Source organism: Crinia signifera, chromosome 3 (assembly GCF_055691185.1).
Source record: "Crinia signifera chromosome 3, ASM5569118v1, whole genome shotgun sequence".
Taxonomy (NCBI): Eukaryota; Metazoa; Chordata; class Amphibia; order Anura; family Myobatrachidae; genus Crinia; species Crinia signifera.
This window is the reverse complement of record NC_139219.1, coordinates 228,279,508-228,298,632: the sequence shown is the minus strand read 5'-3', so window position 1 is coordinate 228,298,632 and position 19,125 is coordinate 228,279,508. Positions and strand designations below refer to the sequence as shown.

General features: G+C 44.1%; 1 protein-coding gene across 1 annotated transcript in view; it reads left to right on the top strand.

The window, feature by feature from the left end:
* The window catches only part of LOC146064271 (putative cation-transporting ATPase 13A4), a 142,484-nt gene that overhangs the window by 24,117 nt on the left and 99,242 nt on the right, over window positions 1-19,125 (top strand). Inside the window, exons 2-6 of the mRNA XM_083177555.1 lie at window positions 5,853-6,026; window positions 6,854-6,988; window positions 16,588-16,658; window positions 16,739-16,819; window positions 17,343-17,412. Of these exons, the coding sequence (XP_083033681.1) occupies window positions 5,853-6,026; window positions 6,854-6,988; window positions 16,588-16,658; window positions 16,739-16,819; window positions 17,343-17,412 (531 nt within the window). The remainder of the gene's footprint in view (window positions 1-5,852; window positions 6,027-6,853; window positions 6,989-16,587; window positions 16,659-16,738; window positions 16,820-17,342; window positions 17,413-19,125) is intronic.

Sequence of the window (19,125 nt, the reverse complement as noted above, 5' to 3'; positions counted from 1 at the left end):
TATGTCGATGTTTATGTTATTAACCGATTATCTGTAAACTGTATGCAGTATGTGCCACTGCCACAATGTTCACATGCAGCAATTGATATTTCAGGGCTGTCTTTTCGTATGGGCTTATTGGGCTCTTGCCCAGGGGCCCCAGGTGTATAAGGGCCCTATGCTGATAGCTGAGGGTCCCCTGGGGAACTGGAGATATCCAACTTCAAAGCAGCAGTCCACATCCGACCTGTTAATTGCAATTCCCAGTCATATTTCTCAGGTTCTCTCTGACATAGAGTTTTCTGAGAATATATTCCAAAATCTGGGACTCTTCCCTTTCTGCCGACACAAGAGGCTTGTCTCTATCATGCCCAGAACCAGAGATAGCAGCCTTCCAGCAGCCAGTCCCTGCTCCAAACGTCTGGTGTACAGTTTTTTATTTTTGTCAATGGAATGGTCTGGCTCCTGATCTCTGATCCCCAAGTTCCCAGCACCTCCTGAAAGTTGGTACTCTAGGTTTTTATACTATTGAAGGCTAAGAAATCTATTTCCAGATAATGGCGATATCTGCAGTCATACAAGCTGCCCTTCCACCGGAAAATTACGAATATTAAGCCCACTCCATTATCCAACCCTCCCCTGCGTATAAAACACCCCCTACCTCCCTGGAAGTAATTTACAAGGGACCCTTCATTCAGCTCAGTGCCCCCTTCCACACGTTAGTGTTCTCCCTCCCACCACCTGTGCAGTAAAGGAGTAATTAGCAGAAGTTACGGTACTTGTTTCCTAGCACGGCCACAATCACGATTTCCCATTGAAATGCATTGAAAAAGTCAAAATCGCGTCGGTCGCATCGTATGCGTCCAAAAAAGCATGCGATGGTACCGACGCGATGCCCGCGATTTCCCATAGGGAACAATGTAAAATGCCTCAATTTAACCAAATCAACATAGGGAACAATGTTAAATGGGCCAGACACCCCCAAAAAAAACCCTGACCAGTGAAATGGCCCCCCAAAAATAGTAAACGCCACCCCGCGATCAACGTCAACCCGAAGCGCGGCGAGCGCAGCGAGCCCGCGAGGGGCGGCGGTACGCGTCCTCCGACCTTTTCATACCCCCACTATCCACGTCGGCGTGGAGTTGAGAATAGATAGTGTGGCGAGCGCAGCGAGCCACCGAGCCCGAAGCGTGGCGAGCGCAGCGAGCCCCGCGAGGGGACGCGGATACCTGTGAAGCCCGCGAAGGGACGCGTTTACCGGTGAAGGTATCCGCGTCCGCTCGCCACGCTTCGGGCTCGGTGGCTCGCTGCGCTCGCCACACTATCTATTCTCAACTCCACGCCGACGTGGATAGTGGGGGTTTGAAAAGGTCGGAGGACGCGTACCGCCGCCCCTAGCGGGCTCGCTGCGCTCGCCACGCTTCGGGTTGACGTTGATCGTGGGGTGGCGTTAAGTATTTTTGGGGGGCCATTTCACTGGTCAGGTGTCTGGCCTATTTAACATTGTTCCCTATGTTGATTTGGTTAAATTGAGTCATTTTACATTGTTCCCTATGGGAAATCGCGGGCATCGCGTCGGTCGCATCGCATGCAATTTTTTAGCCCGCATGCGATGCGACCGACACAATTTTTTTACCTGCGATGCCCCAGATCAAGATCGTTGTGGCCGTGCTAGGAAACAAGTACCGAATTTACTGCTCCAGGTCCTACATGTTGAATGGAAGATAGAGCACCCGCTGCCACCCGTGGGACATCAAAGCTGCTGCTGATAGCACCCCCCACCCCTAGGAGGGAAGAATGGGTAAGGGCCCCAGTGCATTGCTTTGCCCAGGGGCCCACACTGCTGTTAAGATGGCCCTGTATACGATTACACTTGCACTCCGAATTCATTCGCAAGGGATTGACAAGGAATAGTAAATATGTGGGAGAAAACAATAAGTAAAAAATGCAGCGTCATATTACAGTGAGACGAAGACTCATTTTCGGCAAAACAGATAACAGATGTTAGTAGAGTTTGCAGGGTACTTGTGTAATATCTGGGTGCCCGTTTATTTTCAATGTATTGCATCGCATCGCATGCAATATAGTGGCATACAATTCATACGATGCGATTTTTCATTGTAAAGACCCGATTTTTAATTGTATAGTCACCCATGGGTGATTTCATACCCCCACTATCCAACTACACATGGAGTTGATTTTATATAGTGTGGCGAGCGCAGCGAGCCCGAAGCGTGGCGGCCAGGTGGACAGTTAAGTCAACTTCCACATCAGTTATAAACAAGTCTGTTTTGATACAGTATACAGTGGATTTATGACGTAATAAAACACCATACTGACATTTTGGGAGATTAGAAGGGGACAACACAGAGTTGGGATATATTATCCTTTTTAAATCACTTTTGTGTTTCATATTTGTGATACTGTGTGTCAAAAACTTCGCTACCTTTTTAAAAATGTAACTAATAAAAGTTACTTTTTAATAAAATCTACTCTCTAGGTGTATCACCCAGCGACATACTTTTTCTTTCTTGTAAATTTGTGTCTTCGATGGTCCAATGGTAGCACACCCTCTCCTATCTATAAATATATAAGGAAATGATCTATATGAGGGTCCAGATATAAAAAAATTTAAACTCTATATATTCCTGTGTGACTTTTAACTCAACCCCCCAATAGAGTTATCAAAAATGTAATACAGAGGGGTCGCTAATTCCTCCCTTAATTCCATTAGTACCCTAGGATGATTCCCATCTAGTCCTGGTGATTTGTTTGTTTTGATTTTGCTGAGCTGCAATATTATCTCATTGAAAGCAATATTAAGATCTCGCTTGTTCGGCCCATTTGTGGTACCTGTGCATTCCACTGTCTGCTCTCCTCTAGTATACACTGACGAGAACTCATTTAACAGTTCTGCTTTTCCTTTATCCTCTATAAAACTTTTACCATTGATATTGATTAATGGGCCTATGTTCTCTTTAATTATTCATTTACAATAGATTACATTGCAGTGTTAAAAAAAATACTAGATAAATAAAATTAATGTGACCCATCCTTAAAAATGAAATGGGATATGAATTCCTATCAGGATCCTGCCCAGAAAAAAATGCATTCTATTTTGATAGCAGGTTACTCAGGATGGTCAGGAAATTGACGCTGCTGAAGCTTAATCCAAGGATGCAGTCACTATATTCAGCACACTTAGAAAACCGGGTCATCACATCTACTTTATCTATAACGCTGTCTGACACTGCCCCCAGAAGCCAGCATTTGATAAAGTTGTCTGAGGATGATGAAAAGCGTCAGGCCAAGCTACACTCCTTTGTTGGACACTGGATAACCTTATTTACAGCCCCACTTGGACCAACTCTCCTCCACCAAATTTTCACTTTGGACTTTCAAATCGGTCTATATTAGCCAACTGGACACCTGAATCTGGGACACCACCACCTGCTTATTCTAGGAGCCTTTCTGGACTGTGAGCTGATACCCCACTCTGTTACGAGTGGTAGCACCTTATAAGCCATCCAGCCAGGTTTATGGAAACCCACCCTGCCAGTTTATTAAGGACTCTAACGTGATACATCACGCACACTAATTGGAGGAGAGTACTACTAGGAACAAGCGGGACTTACCTAAGTATAATTTCCATTGTCCTTCCACTTTACACTAGAGTGCATTTTTATTGTGTATTTTTTATTGTGCATTTTTTATTGTTTTTTTAATAATTATTATCTCAAAATTGCAATTACTACATGTTAGATTAAAATAAATATTAATGTGATAACCAATTGATCATAATATGTATTTACACTGCTAAGTGGAGGACCAATTACAGGTTTCATCTTAACCCTTTGAGTGTCAACATCTCTGTGGGAGATGAGCAAAAAATCCGATAAAAATGCCAGTGTTGCTCACATTTGTTTTATAAACTCAAATAAAAATGTTGTGTAGAAAAAGATTTTCCTATACAAGGTAGACATTACATATCATTATGATGAATAAAAAGGTTTGCTTGGCAATTTTCACATCTGTTTACTTTTGACAAATTCACTTGGCACTCAAAGGATTAAATGTTTCTTTCACTAGGGTCTATGGTTAGCAATGGAGGGGTGCATGGGGCCTGGTCCAGCAGCAACTGTCCCAAACTCTCAGTGGCCTAAACAGCCCCAGGCAGTGGTAAATAAACTGCTATCCTTATTGTTACTACTAGGTACAGGTCTATCACTGGTGATGTTATAATTTTCGCACTACACCATTACATTTGCCCCACCTGCAGTGCACATGGTTTTGCCCATCTTGAGAACAAATTTGTCCTGTGATCAGGTTTTATTACACCCAGAGTGTACTCCACCTGCTATTAGTGTGCTTCTGCTAATGATGGGTGCCCCTTAGTGGTGCAGGACACTAGACTGCTACCTTATTAGCTAACTTTTATATCTTGTGATTATGATTGTAGTGTGAAACACATGTTGTTTTGAAGGTCTACTGAGTACCGTCTCAGTTGAAATGTTAGCCCCAATGAGTTCAGCAAACATTACCAGTTATTTATATAGCGCATACATATTCCGCAGCGCTTTACAGAGTATAGTATTCACATCAGTCCCTGCCCCAGTGGAGCTTACAATCTATATTCCCTATCACATGTACACGCACACACAGACATTCTAGGGTTCATTTTGTTGGGAGCCAATTAGCCTAACAGTATATTTTAGGGCTGTGAGAGGAAACCGGAGTACCCAGAGGAAACCCATGCAAGTACAGGGAGAATATACAAACTCTGTACAGATAGGGCCATGGTGGGAATCAAACCCATAACCTCAGTGCTGTGAGGCATTAATGCTAACCATTACACCATCCGTACTGGAATCCATAACTGAGAACAGAACTGGGCAGAACCTAAATGGGACAGGGTAAACACTAATCTTTAATAATGTTTATCCGTAGGATTACATTTTAGTAGCTAAGTTCTATATGAATATATGGTTTGGATTACAATTAAATGCATGAGTTCTATTGTGTGGATTAAAATGTGATAACCTCATTCTGTTGTGAAATTCCCCATGTTCTGACAGCCTTACATACACCGGTTGCGATTTTAGCCTATTTTGAAAGCGAACTTTCTAGATCACTTAGAGATTAACCACAAATTGCTCTGTGAGTACACATCATACCAGTGGCGATGTGCGGTCCTGAACGTCACTGTCTCAGATCTTGTGTGATGCAGTCAAAATCTAACTAGCTCACTTAGCAAGTGAGTTCAAATTGTTATGTGTGCACAGAAACACCAATAGCGATCTACTATTTAAAATCAGTTAGCACACACATTACGTGTGTACTGATGATATAGATCATGGTTGCCTACCCTCCCGGAATGGCCAGGAGGCTCCCAAAATCAGGTCCCCCTCCTGGCCCCCTGGGAAGGTGGGCAAGTCTCCTGCATGCCCCCCAGAGCACCGCTCCCCCCCCCCCAGAGCCGTTGGAAAGAAATGGTGAAATTCTCAGGTCCGTGGGAGGGGCGGGACTAAGATGATGCAAATAGCATCATTTCACGTCATTTTAGCCCCGCCTCCTACCCGCAGACCCGCAAATTGTGGTGTTTGCGTGTATTGGGGGTGGGGCTTAGAGTCATCAGCCCTGTCCCCGCCCCCTGACCAGGAGATTCGGCTGTCCCGGAGAGGCTATTTTAAAAGTCGGCAAGTATGATCTAGATACCAGGAAGTTCAAGAGAAATTGCCTACCCTAAATCACTTAGCACAAAAGGATGGCACAAATCTTAACCTATGTATCCCCCCTTAACTTGTCTATGTAAATGTAGCAGCCTCTAAAATCTGTCATATTTGTTTAGCTATATTTCTGTTCCCGTATTGCAGGAGCTGTTTGGATTTAGGACAGAGAGGCGACGCAGCGTTCTATGCATTCTTGGTTACATTTTCTCTCTGGGGTTTCTTAGACTCCTTTTCTATTGGAAGCCAGAGATGGATGTTTGGTGTCACTGCGTTGCGTGCAGTTTGGCAGAAGCTAATGTTGTCTTGCTCAGAACCACAGTGAGTATCTTTATTGTTTACACAGCTGTCTATTGTGTTGCTTAGCACAGTACTTGGTATGTTCTTCCCCTTAGCCTTTGGGTATGATTTATTTTAATAGCATATTGACATACTGTAATTTAGATCTGACAAGGAAGCACAATAGTGTAAGTTCTTGTTTACTGAACAGCTCCCTTTGTAATGTTATTTAATTCCCCTGTAAATATGTCTAAAGTTTCTAACCATGCTTTATGTAACATTCAGCATATTTTTTTTGTTGATGCTCGTCTTAGTTATTTATCAAAAATAGAATTGAGTAGGTTAATTGGATGTGTTAGTAGATACAAAATGTATTTTGCAAGTTTGCGAGCAGGGCCCTCTTACCTTTATGGGGGAAATTTACTAAGAATATGACTACGACTTAGTCGTATTCATATTTTTAATATGAATGAATACGACCGCAATCAGTTATATTTTTACCGAAATACGATTCTTAAATAGGGCAGATTTACTAATCTGCCGTATTTACTGATTCGTATTTCAACGTTTGCCGCCGGATTTGTATTCTGAGAAAAAAAAAAACATTTAAAAAAATGGCATACGGCTGTAACCAGCCCCGGGCTCAAAGAGCTGGTCCTGGTTCCCAAAATATGGGGGACAAAATGAGTAGGGGTCCCCCGTATTTTGGCAACCAGCACCAGGTCCAACCAGTCAGCAACGTAATGCCACAGCTGTGGGGAGACTTTTTATACCGGTCAGTCTGGGCTGGGATGTTGGGACTTTTTCCATTGAAACACTGAACATACTGTAATATGTTGAAATAACACTATAATTCCATCTATACACAGGGTGAAAGTAAGGAGTACATAAAAAAAACGGTGATTGAGATCTATATTAATGTAACCAGTGAAAAACCGGTTCATCCGATTGTCCATGATGAAAATTCAATTATAAGCAAATCCATTATGAAGCCAGATGGCAAGGTAATTATTTTGCCCAGGACGATGAAGTACACCACTGCAGGGGATATATTTTCAGCATCATGTTTTTGTAAGCCACTACTACTTAGGTGGGTGGAGCTGGACATTTATACATCCAATGAAAATCACGGCGTGCTTTGCACTAAATGTTAGCGCTGCTTTAAATTTACTGATCCAACCCACTGAGAATATATATATATCCCACAATGTTTTATAAGCTTTGAATTGAAATAACATATTTCCCCGATTTGCATGTGAATTTTGATTAGCAGTTTCTTATGGGCTTGGTCCATTTTGTATGTTAAATATTGAATGATAAATATTGTAAATAAAAATAATGTTTTTCACACCAGTCATTTATAGGATGAAAAGTAATAGGGTTAGTTGTTGTGCACATTTGTACTCACATCATCTTGATGCTAGTATGAGCTTGTTCTGACACATATATAATAGCCTGTGAGTTGTAGGGTAAAGCCCGTACACACTAGATGAGATAATAGAAGATATCGCTCATAAGGGCCATTTTATTATCTTGTTTAGAGTGTATGCACAATATCGTTAAAGACATGTGCTCCTGTGCATTGTTAATGACCCCCTCTCTTGTCCTACATGAACAGGCATGGAAGGTCCTTGTTAAAGACGACCATGCTGCAGCTGCACCATGCCCCCTCACCCCTGGCAAGTGTGTATGCACTTGCCAATTCCGGCTCCCCCACCAGGTCCTCCCCGGGATCTTCTATAGTGTGCATGGGGCTTAAGATTGTGAGCCAGATGCATTAAGCTTCAAAAAGTGATAACAAGGAGAGTGATAAACAACCAACCAATCAGCTCTTGTCTGACATTTTTCAAACACAGTCTGTGACATGGCAGGTAGGAGCTGATTGGCTGGTTGTTTATTACTTTCCATTTTATCATTTTGAAGCTTAGTGCATCTGGCCCTGTATCTGAAATTCGAGTCTATGCAATATTTATTCTATTGCTACTGTGGGAAAACTCACCTCTCGTAATGTGAGTTTCTTTACAAGCTAGGAGTATGACACTGTAATGCTCCTCTCTTAGCCAATCAGCGCATAATCCACGTGTGAAATGTACAGTGTGTGTATAAAACTGTCAGCCCGCTCCATTGGAATCTTGTTTTTTTTTTTTTTTGCCAAAACCTTGTATTGCCACTGGACAAGAGGCCTGACCTTTAGAGGTCATTCTGGTTGCCTCGCAAAGCAGCGAATTTTGCTGCTTTGTGAGCCAAGTAAATGCTGCCCTCCGGCCACACGGACGGGTGCCCTCCAATTGCACAGTGACTTCCTTCAAAGGCATGCCAATGGATGTACAAAAAATGGATTGCGCTAAATTGATGACAGAAAAAGGTTAAAATGTACATTTATTTATACATATAAAGCAATAAAGTAAATGGATTTAAAACTAATAATAAAAAGAGATTTGGAAAAGCTGCGTCTAGTTATTAATAACGTCACCTTAGTTTGAGTCCACAGTCCAGTTTCGGGAGCAAAGAATGAAATTCGCTTCTTGATGGTATTAGGTGTGGTGTCCCTTTAAAATGCTTCCTCCAAGTTGGTATTCGGGGTGGCGTTCCTCCCGACTGTTGGAATATCTGAAGCAATAGGTTGTCCACTTTATCACTGAGGCAGGTATTTTAAAGAGGTGGCTTTCCTCCCGTGGGTAGTGCCATGCCTGGTTGGTATTGCGAGGCGAAGAAAAGGGTGGGTACCCGTCTCTGGTTCGTGGTTCTCAAGGTGTTTTGTAGGTGTTATCTGGAACAGCAGCGTTGGGGGAGTAAAAAGGCTGGATGTCTGGTGCCGATGTGTTTCGCTGCTAGGAGCAGCTTTTTCAAGGTAGTTCTGTTTGGCATGTAGTAGGGGTATATATACCCTTAGTAATTAGGGACCTTGTCCACCTGTACACATTCAATTAACCATGCATTAGGCAATAATAATAATATAAGAACCTTTTAATGAGGAGACAAACCTTGCGGGTGGAACGCATATGGACCGCATAGTGCTATTTGTTTAGCGCTTGTGTCTGTTTTTAAACAAGATTGTGAGTAGCGCTGATCCTTTGAAAGTACTTGCTAAGTGCAGTGCACTTTTAAATGTGAAGAGGATTATGCATTTGAGTAGATTTGGGATATGTGGATCAATGTGCGGCTGCTTCCGGCTTCCTCCATTGTACGAAAACACATACTTCCTGTCAGTATAGCGTATGTGTCGCACCTATTAAGAAATATTTTGCTTTGGAATGCATATGCGGTTCACTCGGACTGGAAGTTAGTTATAGCCATAAGACAAATATACAGTAGGAGCCCATCTCCTCTATACTTTTTTAAGTATATAAGTGAAAGGAGAAAATGAAATGGAGGAATAATAAGACTGCGGACAGACACTGAGGGTGACATTCTATGGTTTGAGATAAATGCACATTTTTTTTATCGCACCACTTCGCACTTTTTAAAATCGCAAGATTGGCCCGTTTTTCGCATATTTAATGAGATGCGGAAAACGGCCCAAATAGTGCGAATAGGTGCGAGTTGGTGCGATGTCTTTAGTCCTGAAAATGTGCGATTTTCATGTCTGAAAATCGCACGTTTGCAGGAAATCGCAAATTAAAATAAAAAAAACCAGCGCGGGGTCCCCCGCCAGAGCATAACCAGCCCCGGGCTCATTGAGCCGGTGCTGGTGACATAAAATCAGGGTCCCCGACAAATAGGGGTCCCCTTGATTTAATGAAACCAGCACCAGGCTCAAGGTCCGGCGCTGGTTCCCAAAATACGGGGGACAAAATGACTAGGGGTCCCCCGTATTTTAAGAACCAGCACCAGACCCAACCAGCCAGCAGGGTAATGCCACAGCCGGGGGACACTTATTATATAAGGTCCCGCGGCCAAAGCATTATCCCCGTAGCATGGGCAGGGGTCCTGGGGAAGTGGGGACCCCCCCAATGAAGGGGTCCCCCCCCTCCAGGACTTACCAGCCCATGCTGAAAGTCCGGGGCTGTCCCCGATGCCCCTGGGCGGTGGGCATCGGGCTGATGGATAGTGTAAAAAATAGAAGAAAAACTACTGTTTTCTACTGTAGAACTATGAGTCCCAGCAAGCCTACCCCGCATGCTGGGACTTGGAGAACCACAAGTCCCAGCATGCAGGGCATTAAAGGGCCCGCTGGCACTTGTAGTTCTACAGTACAAAAAATAGTTAAATAAAACACACTGACACCCTGAAAAATAAAAGTTTAATACACACATAACACACACACTGATACTTACCTACCTTGAGCCCGTAGGTCGGTCCCTGGATCCTGGGTCTGGGGTCCGGGGCTCCTGGACAGAAGAATCCGGTTCCGGGGCCTTGGTCTTGGTTCCGGGGCTGGTCCGGGGTCCTGGGCTCCAGGGCTGATGTCTCCGGGGTCCAAGATCCGAAGAAGTCCAAAAGGGGTACCTAAGGAAGGAAATCCTACTCACCTGGTCCCCGGCGACGACATCGGCATCCTCTCCAGCAGACGCGCTGCTCCCGGCTGGTACCCGCTCTCGGACTGAAGAGGCGCAGAGATGTTTCATCTTCTGCGCCTCTCCTCCGGATGATTCTATTGGCCGCCTAGCGGCCAATCAGGAGCCGACTTTCTCGGCTCCTGATTGGCCGCTAGGCGGCCAATAGAATCATTCTGAGAAGAGGCGCGGAAGATGAAACATCTCTGCGCCTCTTCAGTCCGAGAGCGGGTACCAGCCGGGAACAACGCGTCTGCCGGAGAGGATGCCGATGTCGTCGCCGGGGACCAGGTGAGTAGGATTTCCTTCCTTAGGTACCCCTTTTGGACTTCTTCGGATCCTGGACCCCGGAGACATATAGCCAGGTAAGTATCCAGGATACAACAGGGCGGCACTCGGACGGATTTCACTCAGGAATAACTGCAGACCGACAACTGCTTAAGGTCTTAAGCAGGGCCGGCTCTACCACTAGGCAGCTTTAGGCATCTGCCTAGGGCGCCGTGATCTAGGGCAGAGCCGGCCTTAGGCATAGGCAAACTAGGCAATTGCCTAGGGCATTTGGAATGCCTAGGGGCACCAGCAGCTTCTGCTGATTAAAATGATATGCAGCATGCCTATATTCTGTGTGTGAGTGAGGCTGTATTTGCATATGAAATAGTGTATTCATGGAAATCATTGTAACATAGCATTCCGTATTGAGTTACAGCCACAGTCACACACAGAATATATTCATGCCACATATCATTTTAATCATCGGAAGCTCCTTGTGTGTAGTGGTCACATAACAATGCAAATAAGACAAATTTTCAGCAAAAAAGGCACCCAACGTTAGCAGAACTGGCCAGGAGTTGCATGGCCTAATGAGGCAAGATGTATGATGAAACATCTGTATCCAAGCAGAGGCAGAGGTCATAGTGTTAGCGGCTGTGCGAGTGCTGTCTGCGGGTGGATTGGTTGTGCAATAGTGTTTGGCATATGTGTAAGGGGCATTATGTGTGTCATGTGTTTAAGGGCATTAATAATGTACAACATATGTGTAATGGGCATTATGTGTGTCATGTGTATAAGGGCATTAATAATGTGCAACATACAGTATGTGTAAGGGGCATTATGGGTGTCATTATGTGTATGAAGGGCATTAATAAAGGTTGGCATAATGTGTAAGGGGCATTATGGTTATAAGGACATTAATAATGTGTGTCATGTGTAAGGGGCATTACTGTGTGGTATTATCAGGGGTGCCGAGAGAAAGGGGTAGGGGGTACAAATTACCCAGGCCAAAGACTGATGGAAGGGCCCAGTGGGGGCCCCAGGCCCCCTCCCCTTAAGTGACAGCAGCAGCTGCAGCTCTTCTCCTCTGCCCAGCACACACTGCTTTGTGCTGGGTTGCAGTGTGGCCACTGCACTGTGGCAGGGTGCTTAAAATACAATCATTTCTCAGGATTTTTTGCTAAGGGTATAATATGAACAATCTGAGGAGTAATGTATATAAGGTAAAGTGTGTGATGTAACGTGAATAAGGGACACCATCGCATGATATAATGTGAATAAAGTTGCACTACTGTGTGGCATCATTTGAATTGGGGGTACTATTGTGTGGCCATGCCCCTTCCCAGCAAGAACACACCCCTGTTTGGGCTGCGCACCGAATGTGTGCACTGTTTCTATTTAAAATATTGCGGGTAGGAGCACCAAAATGATGACTGCTATGATGAGGGTTGATGGTGCTGGGAAAGGGGAGCAGGGTCAGAGGCGAAACTAGTGGCGGTGCTAGGGGGCACCAGCCAAAATCTTGCCTAGGGTGACATTTAGGCTAGGGCCGGCTCTGATCTAGGGGGCGCCACCAAGTCTACAAATCAAAAAATCAAGGATGTCTATGAGGATCCTTGTTGTACTTAATGCAGGTGGCGGCCGTGGAACTTCTAAGACCTCACCTCAATACTTTCCCTTGAGACATACTTTCTACATTGCTGCCCCCTCCTCTGCACTCTGTTGTGGGTGGCAAAGGGGAGGGTGCAGAGGACCTCCAGGAAAAGCAGGGGTCTTGGCCACCTTCCAGGGGGGGGGGGGGGGTCACGGGGATTAGATGACCACATGATCTAAAAAAAAAATTGGGTGGGGGGGGGGAGTAGGTTGAAGTTTTGCCTAGGGTGCTGAGAAGCCTTGCACCGGCCCTGGTCTTAAGCAGTTGTCGGTCTGCAGTTATTCCTGAGTGAAATCCGTCCGAGTGCCGCCCTGTTGTATCCTGGATACTTACCTGGCTATATATATATATATATATATCAGTTTTGGGGTTGGTGGCAGCCAGCCGAGTACCCCTACCCCAGGCAGTGAAGAGAAAGCAGGGCTGGTCCATGCTGTAGCTGCAGCTCCAGGCGTGTCCCTGCCATGTCACACAGGCAGCGCAAAGCACAGCAACATTGCAGCTGCCCCAGCGGTGTCCAGGCTATTGCTGAGAATACTGGTAACTGGCACACTCGTGGTAGGGAAGACCCGATTAAGCGATAGCTGATGCGGTAGTCAGCTCTGCGTTGTTGCTGTGCTTCCGGCACCACTGTCTGTATGACAGGCGCAGTACAGGAGGCACAGTGTTACGGCAGAAGCAGAGTGGTAGTGCAGGGAGAGGCTTGAGCGCCTCTTCAGTCCGGCGCCTCCCTGCACTGCAGGAGCCGCTGAGTGGGTAGCGCCGGCATATGACTTCCCTGCAAACACCTGGGCACGCCTGCGGTTTCCCTGACACTCCCAGAAATTGTCTGGTTACTATCCCCAAATTCTGACTTTCAATCAATCAACTTGTGTACAGCCAGTGATTAAAAAAATTACCTGGATTTCATCGCAGGAATGCCTTGTGCATGTGTATTACAAGTTGTAAACATGCGCAGTCTTGCAGCAGTGTGTTCAGGTCTGAATAACCCCCAAAGATGTACTAATCAATTCGGTAAACCCTAGTGCCGGTTTGCCAGCAAGTCACACCACCGGTGCGAAATTGCAATACTGCACCATGCATCTTCTTATGCATTTTTATGAGCCATGGATACAAATTATGGACATAAGCGTGGCAATGGGTGTGTGCCTTTCACCAGAGGGGTGTGTGCCTTTCACCGGAAAGCGGTGATAAGAGCGGTTATATCTGTATAAGGTTCCTCAGGATGACAAACCACTGGTTTGTCATCCTGAGGAAAAAGCCATGGGGCTTTGAAACGTCGATCTAAATAAAAGACACAGTTTTGTTTTACTAAAAGCCCGCTGAGTGCCGCCTGCTGTTTCTCCTGCTAAGGGGGATGCATATGTTATATATATATATATATATATATATATATATATATATATATAACCGGCATTACGGTGTGTGGTATAATATGTATTAGGCATTATGGTGTGTTTTATAATATGTAATAGGCATTACAGTTGTGGCATAATGTGTAATGGGCATTACAGTGGGTTATAACATGTAATAGGAATTATGGTGTGTGACAATGTGTTTTGGGCACTACGGTGTTTGGAAATCATGTGTAATAGGATTTACAGTGTAAATTACGGTATAAATTTCTTCGCGCGCCTGCGGTGCGCACTATCACTGGTTTTGTTGTTTCTGTGTGTGTGTGTGTGTGAAGGGGGGGGGGGTAACCAATTTGTTTTCTAACACGGGAACCAAAATGTCTACCTATTTACATATGGTATTGCTGCTACTAAGCCCATTATGTGTTTTTTCATCATGCGCCTTCAGCAGGCATTGAGGGCGCAAATTTTTAGTTTGCGGGGCGCCGAACACCCTAGCACCGGCCCTGCATATGACATCAGCTCCGGCCCTGATCAGCCTGCTTCTATCGCAGCCACAGAGTAAGTCCTGGGCTATGTACAGACTGCACACACTGGATACATCATTTGATGGTGAGCCTCTTGCACATGGATTTGCAGGCTTGTACAAGGCAGGATTTCACTCTGGCTGGGCTGCAATTACCTGATCGCAGGGCTCTGCAAATTAGCAGAGAATCAATCAGGTCTGAATAACCCCTTGAGTGACCTTTAATAGGATGCGATCTTTCGACTTTTGAGATTTTTAGTCAAAAACGTCAGAATTTGCATGTTTTATGAAAAGGATGCGAATTGATGTAAAAATTGCACTTTTTGCCGTGAAAATTGCACATTTTGTCTATTTTTTCTCAACCCACAATTCACATCCAGATGTTTTCCCATTATGAAGTATACAACTCGCAAATTTAATAGGATGCGATTTTTGGAAAACTTTACCAAAAATCTCAAAACAAACAGAACAAGTTCAACATGTTGAGTTTGACAGAACCATGCACAGATTAATGGGATATGTGCATGGTTCTGTCCAACAAAATGTGCCCCCCATTCTGAGCAGCATAACCAGCACCAGGCTAAAAGAACCGGTCCTGGTTTTAGAATTTCAGGATTCAAAAATCATAGGGGATCCCCAGGATTTCTAAAACCAGCATTAGGCTCAGTGGTTTCCAAAATACGGGTGGTCAAAATGAGTAGGGGTCCCCCGTATTTTGGCAACCAGCACCGAGCCCAAACAGCCAATAGGGTAATGCCACAGCCGGGAAAATATTTTTAGTTCCCCGGCCAAAGCATTCATCCTGTGGCTGGTCAGCCCAGGCAAGAACCCTGGAGGAGTGGACACCCACCCAATAAAGGGGTTCCCCCCCTCCAGACTTACCCCTGCCAATGCTGAAGCCTGTGGCTGTCCCCAGTGCCCCTGGGGCAGTGGGCACTGGACTGATAATTGGTTAATATTAGATTAAACTATTGTGTAGTGTTGTGAAAATACAAGTTCCACCAAGCCTGCACGGACAAGTCCCAGCATGCGGGGCATTAAAGGTCCCGCTGGGTCTTGTAATTCCACAACATGACAAATAGGGTGGGATGTACTAAGGGAAAAATGCGGTAAAACCCCTGTTTTACCGCATTTTCCTATGTATTAAAACACCGCCGCCAGGATACCGAATTGGATACCCAAAGGTGGCGATACCCTATAGAAGCCTATGGGCTTCTTTTCTCTGCCCGACGCCTCCGCCACAAACCCGCCGTCCCCCTGTCCCACTCCCTCTGGCTTACCTTAGTCCAGGTCCTCCTGGACCCGGAAGGTAAGCACTTCCTCCCCCTAGTAAAGCAGCTGGACGTCCTTCCGGCTGCAGGGGGGGAGGAGGAGGCACCAGGGACAGCCTTCTTAGCTGTTCCTGGCATAAGGAGACAAGCAGGCAACAGGGAGGTGACGAAGACCACCACACACCACAGTACAGGTATCATGGGGGGTCACCGTGATGCCAGTCGCATATGCACAGTCGCATATGCACGCATATGCACTGGCATCGTGGCAGGCGGCGAAGGGCGGCAATGTATTTTAATACATTTCGACCATAGTGAATAAAACACACACAAAAGAACAGTATAACTTTATTACATACTAAATGATTTCACACATACAGTACATTACTTATGGATTTCCATGAAGGCCTGTCCTCTTCTCCATGTAGAATCCAAACGAGTACCTGTTGAGGGAAATTATCACCACACGCCTCCCGGATCAATGGATGTTTTCTCCGCCTGGCAGTACCCCTGTGAGAGAAGCCCGAATGATTCTTTACATTCGCAGCTCCTCCCACATGCCGGGGGTTAGTTCTATCCACCAGTCAATAAGGAGCGGCCCAGAATTTCTAAAAACAGGACCAGTTCTTTGAGCCTGGGGTTGGTTATGCTCAGGAGGGGAGACCCCACACCTTTTTTTTTTTTACGCAAATCACATATGTGCATTAATGACAAAAAAATCCCACCACATCGCACCATATCAGATTTTTCAGCCACTAATCCACATCCCATTGAATAGGTCGTTCATTTCTTGTTTTTTCTCATTTATGGTTCTGTTGGGCACTGGTAATGATCCCTTTCTTTAAACCATATGCAATGTCAGCAATATAACAACTATCATCCCAACCCGCTCAACAACACATTTGCAAAAAAATCCACACGAGGGTAGAAACACTAATAGTTTATAGTTTTTTTTTATTTAAATATATTGTGCTATTGGTGCCTCATTGTTATAATAAACAGATTAATGAGAATAAATGTATGCATTTTAGGTGCGCTATATAAAAGTACAAAAAATACGCTACGTATGGGTCCCTCCTGAGTCAAAGTTTACAAAAATTGGGTGAGTTAAATGGACTTCAAAAGTGACAGAGATTCATACCGTACATCAGATGTAGATTGTAATTGTGATGTTTTGCCCAGGGCTCTAGAGGATGACCTCTCCTGCTCTGACATACATTCAAAATATGGTTTTGGTCTATCCAAAGAAGAACAAGACATCAGGTATGAAACATTCTACATAATGCTTCTATTGTGTTACATTGCTATACGCTTTAGCTTCTTTTCTCAATATTAATAATGAGCAGAAACACACGAGAGTAGATTACTATGTGGTGGAGTTACCCATATAAACCAACCTATCTCTCTCTATTTCATCCTAGAAAATGACAGAATAATTTTTAGAAGTTTTAGTGACTATCCCATGTGGTGTTTGTGTCATTGTCTGCCAATACTGGGCTTCGAGCTCCATTGTTATCTGGGAGATAGTTGCATGTATTTTCTCCCATTGGTTTTTCTCCATGTTCTTGGGCCCTTCTCCATGTGGTAGAGAAATTTCCTATCAAACTTCAATGGAGAAGTATTTGAATTATCCAAATACATTTCAGGTTGTAAAATCTACATAATTTGCTGGCAAATATAAAGCATAATGATAATGGACATCCTCGTTTCACCAGTTTTGCTAATGTTATATGTTTTTCTGCATACTGCATGTAGTACAGTTATTTTTCATGTTCTGTTTGGGCAGACGACAAATCTGTGGGCTAAACACGATAACAGTGGAGATCACTCCAATCAGGACACTATTGTTCAAAGAGGTAGGATCTTGATATGGCCTTATGCAATAGAAATATCTCTGTGTGTACACAATTCATTTATTTAGTAACAATGGTGGAAATTTACTAAGATCGAATGGGTATAAATGCACCCATTCATAACCATTCGTTCTATCAATGGTTTATTCATTCATAAACCAAATTCCACCTGACTCTTGGCCCAGTCCTGGTTGTCAAATTAAGGGTGACAAAAGGAAAAGGAGTCCCCATATTTCACAAACCAGCACCAGCTCAAATAGCCATCTGGGTAATGCCACAGCGGTTGTTTCGACACATACCCTTGCTCAGGGCACCATGTCACCTAGCTACACCTCTGCATTGACTAAAACTAATTTTTAGGCTGTATTTTTGTCTGGCTGTGGAAACATGATATACAGTATGTTTTATTTCCATTTCAAATAATAATCATAGTAATGAGCATATTTATTTGAGTCCACATTTTATCATCTATAATCAAAAACACATGCAAGGACATGGCTCCAATCACTTTACTTGTGGGCTGGGACCCAGCAGAGCTACTGCGCATATGCAAGCAGAAATTACCTGGGAGGGATACTCCAGATCCCTCTCTCAAACATGTAGTGTAACTAGTATAGCCTAAAGGCTATGAGGAATGCAATAAAAGATTGCGTTAGCTATCTAGGCTAAGCCCAAGTTAGTTTAGGGCCAGAATAAGGCTGTAAGGGCCCCATTGCAACTAAATTGTGGGGCCCCTATCAATTAAATTGTCAATATGCTGTTATTGCTATTATTAAAAAGTACAATTTTAAGATACTCTCAACTGGTGGCGGCTCCAGAGGTGGAGCAGCAGCAGAGTAAAAAATTCAAATACAGGAGCCATGCCTACTGCCACCCCCAAATGCTACTAAACATTGCTTTCTGGGACCCACTGGCAGTTGCTGCGGCTCCCCTATATAATTTTTGGAATGCACCACAGCCACCACTATTCCTGTGTTAAACACATTGTTGTGCCCCCAGTTCACTTCATGCCATAAGGACATTTCAGTTCATACAGTATAAGCCACAGTGCCCGAACGCTTGTGATATAGCTCTGTGTGCAGGCTCTCCACCTCGGCTACCTAGTGATTACTGGGAAAAATACACCTTCAGGAGCAGGGTACATCTTATATTTTAGCTAGGGGCTGATCTTCTGAATGGAAAGATCTCTGACATCTGGGGATACTTAACTTTTGCAGGTATCTTTCAAAAACAGATTTTGTTTTCTGAGGCTTTTTAATAAATATGCCTCACAGCGAGACAAGGCAGACTTGAAACGGTTTCAAAGTAATGTTTAGCATAATAAAAATTGACCTACTGTACGTGTTTTGTTTGTACTTTAAAAAGGGTTATACAGTCAAGAAAATAAAAATCGTTTTTTCAAAGCTTAGATCATATTACATTTTGTACAGCTGATGAATATCAATCTGCTGAATAGAAAAAAGAATTAGTTCTACACAAGAACACATTGTTAGAACATATTCTGAACCACGTTTTATTTTTTTTCCAGACATAAGCCGGATTAAATCTTTCTCTATGTGCAATACAAGATCTTACTCAAACATTGTATTATTGCTATTTATAATATAATGCCAAATAACCATACCCAGCTTGTATGAGGAGCTCGGGAAAAGGGAGCCCTAAGTTTCCTATGGATTCGGTATCAAATCCCGACGGTCAAAATCCCGAATGGGTCAA